Below are 7,161 nucleotides of genomic sequence, written 5' to 3' on the forward strand. Positions count from 1 at the left end.
GTAAATTTTTTACCATCGTCTTCTAACTGTTTTTCATAAGTGTATATCGATAGAAATTTGTTTACATTGCCTGTAGGCATTAGTTGTACTTTTACCGGCTACACTTTAGGTAGCTGTTAATCAGATCTTGCTTACTCCAGGAGAGATGGGCGCACGGGCGAAGAGGTCCTGAAGGCTGGAGCTCACAGATGAAGGGCATTCTCTTGGAGCAGTCTTTGGTGTACCAATATCCTTTGGAGCTGAGGGTCGCACATTCTCGGTTGTCCTTGGGCTCACCTGGGGCCCAAGCGCGGTACCTGAGGCAGTCGAGGGGCATATCTAGATCGAGGAGGAAGATTAGATTGAATTTTACACTTTCAAGTTATGGGACATCTAATACTATTTTAATATTTCAATGTATTCATGTAGGTTTCCATTCATCAATTTTATGCATTGTGTATTTTTTTGTTATTCATAAAAAATATGTATATATATATTTATACACATATACAGACATATAAAGACGCTGCATAATAAGCTTGTTACAAATCAATTTATAGATTGAAATTTGTATATGACATCGAAGTGTGTTTTTGTTAATAAATAGTTATGTAATTGGATGAAACTCCACAACACAGGACATACTAAAAAAATTTTTAATTTTTAACCTCACACTCATTATTCCTTATGTTATATATCACTCATATTAGGTAAGACTAACCTAGATTTATGCAGAATTGTTGGCCACCACGGGTCCTAATCTTTAACAAGGAAAGACTGCATTTTTTAAAAATTGAAACTAATACGTTACTTACATCGTTAATACGCTACTTTTTTGGGGGGATTTTGCGAGAAAAAGGAGTGTAAATAATCCTGGATTTTGACTATATTAATCTGAAAGTTTTAATAATAAGTATTATATTGGTATTGGTATTTAGTGGGGGGGGGGGACTGGTCAGGGAGGTGGGCCTCCTGGTCCTTTTTACCAACCCCTGACTGCTACTTTGAAATTTCCGCTGCGTACGAACCAAGGTAGGAGCGTAAAAAGATTAATTTTTCAGGACCACCGAAAAATAAATATTTACTGCCCTAGGAGGGAATCGGAGCCACAACTTTATGAACTGAGCGGTCTGGTAATTACTGGTAATAAATATTAAAAATAAAGTATTAATAATTTTATAAATTACAATAAAAATTTACGAAATCCCTTTTGGGATTCTATATCGAAATCCCGTTGTTCCAATTAACAATAAATTAAAGGGAGACAGTAAGCGCTGAAGAATGCGTTGCTTTATGGGAAACTTTTTTAGATTTTTATTACCAGACTTTTATTATTCCTTTTGTTAATAATAAATTTGTTATTTAAATACCCTGTGAGGTTATAAAATATCCTTCCTCTTGGGATAGACCAACAAATGCCTTCCTGATGTGCTCTTTAGCCAGTGCGGACGCTAATTGAACAGTTTTGGGGGCGTTACTGATGTCAGCAAGGTACCTAGAATCAAAATTACAGATTTTCTACAAAACGATTGTTGAAAATAAAAATTAAGTAAATGTTATACCAAAGTATCTTTTAATCATCTCTCAACTTACTCTTCAGTAGAACAAGTTTATATCGTTTTCGTTTAGTACTTAGCTTTTTAAGAAAGATTCTTTATAATACCTAAGTAGAAATTATGTCGTATTGAATCTATATTTTGTTTCTACGAGGATCTTACAAAAGACAAAAGCATTGCAAATTTTTGTATCTCATATTAGATCTTACTTGACTCTTGCCTATTTAATTAGATTCCTCAATCGTATTTGTAATTAAGTTTTATGAAGAGAATGTATGTTATAAAAATTGATTTTCATTATTATTTTTTTATTTAGGAATAACAGGAGAGCAGAGAGTACAGTTGGTACGGACCAATCCCGCTACAAAGCCGGTACTCCTTGAGCACGCCCTCACTTTGATGTACCGACAACCTTCGGCCCAAAATGTGCTGGACCGGTCGCCCCGTATTCATCTGAGCAAAACGGAGGTTCAGGAGTGCACATTCGGGGTGTTGTGGTAAATGTAGACTATTAAATATTAGAAGTTGGATAATGTTGACAATTATCTGAGTAACAGATTAAACTTTATAGTCCATGCGCCGCGACCTGAAATTATGATTTATTTTTTCTCTTTTTTTTTGTAATTCCCTGATTGGTAAAATGTCATTACGATTTGAAAAAAAAAAAAAACTGTTTTATTCGAATCAGACTCATCTATCATAAAAATATGCGTGAGACTTTCGTTGTTTAGGAGTGAAACTTCTTAGGTTCTAGTGTTTGTTAACGGTTTTATTATTTCAGGATTATGAAATGATATTGGATTGAGGGAAATCTCTTTTAATTAAATGAAACAACTCTTTTATTTATTTCTTTTTATAAACATTTTATACTGTATTATTTATTAAAAAGCAGAATAGTTTAACTTTTCGTATGTTCAGGCCAATTTGTACTACCGCGACAAAAAGAAGTTTCTCTTCAATAAAGGAATGAACTTTGAATGTATGTTAGTGTCTTGTAATTACTATTTAAGTTAAATAGTTGTATAAAAAAAAAAAAAATTATAACAACCATGTACAAATTTTCAACTCATACCCAAATTTTGCCAATAAAATATTTTCAAATTTGATATGAGAAACAAACCCATCTTCTGATTCACATGTATCTCGTGCTTCGGTGAAGTTCTTCCTTTCTCTGTGCACTAGATAAACGCCGATCCGTGGTAAGCATGTTTGATTGATGGTTGCTGTAAGAAAGACGTATTTGATTTTATAGCATAGATATTAATAATTTTTCAATTTTTAATATTATTATTATACATATTACTATTTTTTTACCAAAATGAAGAAAATCTAAGGAATTAAATTTGTAAAATTTTAACATAAAATAAAACCAATTTCAGGTATTTGATAATAATTAAAATAGATAGGAAGTATAACTTTATGGTGAACAATTATAAATGGATGTTTAATCAAACCCATCACCATTGTTTTATATTATTGCCTTGAGTTTAAATAATTCCTTGTTCAATCATTCTAGGTAGGCTAGTTGCTTTAAATTTTTATTGCTATTTTATTAATATTATTAATTAATATTTATATTAAATTTTTATATTGTCGTCCCTTAAGTGCTGACACCTCGCAAATCCGAAAAAAATCTTTACAACATAAAATAAGAAAATAACAAATCGTTCTAGAGTAAACTCGAAAGATTTCTGAAAGTTCAGAAAAAAATACAGTGGACTCTCTCTAATCCGGACTAATTAAAAACAAAGGGGTCTCTGCTTGCGAAAATTTCGGATTACCGAACGGGAAATAAAGGTCACTTCATAAATAACAAATCAATTTGAAAATAAAAATTATGAATGTGTTTACAAAAAAAAAAATTTTACAATAATTAATCATTGTTTAGAAACTTTTTTATAAACTATTTTCTTATGAAATAACCTAAACATTTTGTTTGTTAGGAGCTAGAAATCAATAAAGTCTGAAAATTCAAACGAGAACAAAAATTCAAACGAGAACCTACGTACATTAAATATGCTTGAATGCACTAAAGATTATTTTAATGAAAAAGTTAATTATATCTACTGATAAAGAAATTGAGAAAATAAATATACTCTGTAATTTCAATGTATAGCTTTGATTTTATTTTAAATAAAAACAGTTGGTATTTTTAACTGGATTACTTCTGCCCAGTACGTAAGGCATTCATAATATGGTTTTATTCAATGTATATAAGTACTACATACATAAAATTAAATCTCCATTTTTTTTTTCAAGGGGTGGTTCAGATTATGGAATCGTTCGAATTAGAGTTCCCTGTATAGGTATCCTAAGAAAAGATTGAAGGGACATTACGGTCGTGCGGGCACAGTTCAAAACGTCTTGGGTTCGATTCCCACCTGGGACACTTAATATTTATTTCTCGGTGGTCCCGAGAAATCAATCTTGGTTAGTCCGTTGCGTCAACTTCAAGGTAGCCGCAAAAAGGACCACTAGACCCACTTGCCCACCAGTTAAGCCTCAGGCCGTAACTTATAAACCATTAAACAAACTAGTTGTATGACAGCACTGAACCTAGTTCTGTAAAGCTTTCAAGAATAATTTCAGTAAAGGGCTTGTTGTTCTGTTCTTTAAACTTATGTATTCATAAATATACTGGCAGTATCAGGAACCTCTATCATGAAGGTAGTGTTACCAGGATGGTAACACAATGGACTGGTAACATTTATATTTTTTATAGAAGTAAACATATTATAATTTTATTCTTTCTTATAAATTCATATTCTTATAAACATTATGACTCGTACTTGTAGATAGAGATTGGTATTAACTTACGCATCGGTCTTGCGTACGCAGTATAATAATCGAAAATCGTGTCCATATCAAACGATAATTGGACGTCAAACTCAGGGCAGTCGAAGACGAGGCAAGTGGGGCCTGAGTAGTTTTTCACATCGTCGTACAACAAATCTGAAAAAGAAATTTGCGGTGCGTTGCATAATCATTTTAATAAGTTTAAATTAATAATAACTTTTATATTTTTTCGTATATTCTTTCCATTCTTCTTCCATTCCAAAGTAATGATAAAAAAAAAAAAGCAATTTACGAGGGTGGTTTGAAAAGTCCGGAATCATCGCTAGATGTTAGTGCTAGAGCAGCGAGGTCCCTGCGCAATAATCACACATCCTTTGCGAGTGAACTTTGTGAACCTTTGTGGCATGAGTGGTAGTAACGACTGTTTGTTGTTGTTTTATGCGTAGTGACAATAAAAAACTACGTAAACCTCCTAAACGAACTACAGGAAAAGATACGCGAAAAAAAGGCCTGGTTTGGCCAGGAAAAAAGTAATCTTTCATCAGGACAACGCCCTCCCCCCGCACACAAATGCTATTGCCATGGCAAAACTTCATGAACTAAGGTACAAATTGTTGCCACATCCACCTTATTCAACTGATTTGGCACCATCAGACTTTCATCTTTTCCCCAAGCTGAAAATATTCCTAAGTGGACAGAGATTTCCTACAACGGAAGAATTGGCAGCCGAATTGGAGAGGTGTTTTGCAGACCTGGAGGTATCTCATTTTCGAGATGGGATCAAGGCATTGGAACATCGCTGTATCAAATGCATTAGTCTACAGGGAGACTATGTTGAAAAATAAAAGCAGTTCCACCGAGGAGAGACACTTCTTTCTTGTACTTTCCGAGAACTTTTCAAACCATCCTCGTAGTTTAACGTATTATGTGGCTTATTCACTTTTAAGTCTGATGTATCTGCACAGGATCGAAAGACTAGATGCTGTTGTATATCTATACTCAATCCACACCGACTCATGCATATCCATACACTTTAATAGTTGTATGAACTCATAGAAGTGGTATACTAACCCGTATGAAAGTGAATGGATCACTTTAGATGGGTGCTAAAATTGTAAATTTAGATTAATTTATAAAAATGACATTACGAAAAATACATTGAAATAGATAGAACTATTTGTTGGGTATGCTTATGAATTACTGAGCCTGCTCAGAATCATTGCGTGCCTTATAAGTTGGTATAAAAGTAAGCTGAGAATGTATACAATAATTTGAATGTGATTAAATCTACGTTTAGTTGATGCAGGCTGGAAGAGCAGACATTAAGCTTTCCAACGGTTCTATTAAGGTAGGAATAGGATAAAACGAAGAGGAATTATGAACGATTATATGAACAATAATCACTGGAAGAAAACAAATTCGAATAAATCGAGGTGATTATGATTTTTAATTTCTTTGAAAAATGGTATTTGGTTCTTTGAGACGATACTTAAAACGATTATGAAATGCTTTTTTCTAACTAAAATTTGTTGACCTACCATACCCCGAGCCATTTATTATTTTATTATTTTTCATAGATATAATATAGCTTAATAGAATCAGTAATGTTTTTTTCTTATACCTCGGAAAGAGACGAATCGATGGGTGTATAATAACAATGAAAAAGAAGCATACTTTCTGAGCTACAAAACAAAAACGCTTAATTTTCTTCTTAACATTTTTTCTACCCGAAAATTCTGGGGATTTCATCTTTAAACCTTCCCATGGCGAAAGAGAACATTTTGAAAAAAACTGCACGTTAATCGGTTCTGTAATTCAAAAGTATATTGTGGACAAAGATTCGATCATTCCTTTTTATATAGATACAACTATCTCCTGCTGAATGACGATAATTGAATAAATTTAGAAGTTAGAGGAAAGCTATCTGATTGAAATTGTATAAATAAATCGAAATGCGTGTGCGCAATCTTATAATTGATGTAATTCCATTCTCTGAACTTCTAAAAACGTATAATGAACCTGTTAGAAATGCGAAAAATTAAAATAAATCGATATTCGGGTAAATTACGTTAAATCCGACAGCATTTTCATTTTCTATACCTTCTGAAACATATAAAGTGACACTGATAGGCAGTAAATCCGAAAAGTGAAAATAAATCGATAGGCGAACAACCTTCGAACAAACAGGAAAACTGATGTATGAGAACACTTAAAATGTTGTGGTAGGATTTTTATAAACAGATAATTTATAAAATTGTGGGAACTTATATTAAGGGAACTTTAAAAATGTACATTTGGTGTAAGTTCTTTAGAATGGTCTTTCAATAACGTTGTTGTTGAACTTTTATGTTAACATTAATTTGTAGAAGTTCTTATTTATCTGAAACAGTTGAACTCAAACTCTTAAAGGATCGAGGAACTATTCACTGCTATCTTCATTCTGACCAGTCAGATTAGTTCAGAAAGAAGCTTTTTTTGCTGAAAAATTGTTTTGTTAAATTTTGCACTATATAAGCTTTTTAGAGGGAGACCTTTATTTAACCATCTTATTTTATCGAGATAACTTTAGATTTCAATATATTAGTTACTGCTGTGTGCTTTCTTTGAAATTCCTTACAAACAAAGTTCTTTGCTGATTTTATAAAATTATATTTTATTTATTTAATTTTTTTTAAATTTATTTATTCCACCTCCATCCCTAAGGATCATTGGTAGATCAAATTACATTCACTATATTCTGTTATAGTATTTTGTACCTTTCAAAAAAACCATCAGTTTCTCTACTTTTACCATTTATTTAAAATTATATTTTTATTTATAATTATTTTAT

The 7,161-nt window shown here is 32.1% G+C and overlaps 1 protein-coding gene across 1 annotated transcript in view; it reads right to left on the reverse strand.

Annotated features, from left to right (window-relative positions):
* LOC106692403 (uncharacterized) overlaps positions 1–7,161 on the reverse strand; it is a 20,578-nt gene that overhangs the window by 4,439 nt on the left and 8,978 nt on the right. The window contains exons 3-6 of the mRNA XM_024361245.2: positions 4,353–4,487; positions 2,656–2,758; positions 1,350–1,474; positions 136–318 (exon numbers count right to left, since the gene is read on the reverse strand). Coding sequence (XP_024217013.1) covers positions 136–318; positions 1,350–1,474; positions 2,656–2,758; positions 4,353–4,487 — 546 coding nt within the window. The remainder of the gene's footprint in view (positions 1–135; positions 319–1,349; positions 1,475–2,655; positions 2,759–4,352; positions 4,488–7,161) is intronic.

This window comes from Halyomorpha halys, unplaced genomic scaffold (genome assembly GCF_000696795.3).
Source record: "Halyomorpha halys isolate HHAL.00 unplaced genomic scaffold, Hhal_1.1 Scaffold5.1, whole genome shotgun sequence".
In the NCBI taxonomy this organism is placed as follows: Eukaryota; Metazoa; Arthropoda; class Insecta; order Hemiptera; family Pentatomidae; genus Halyomorpha; species Halyomorpha halys.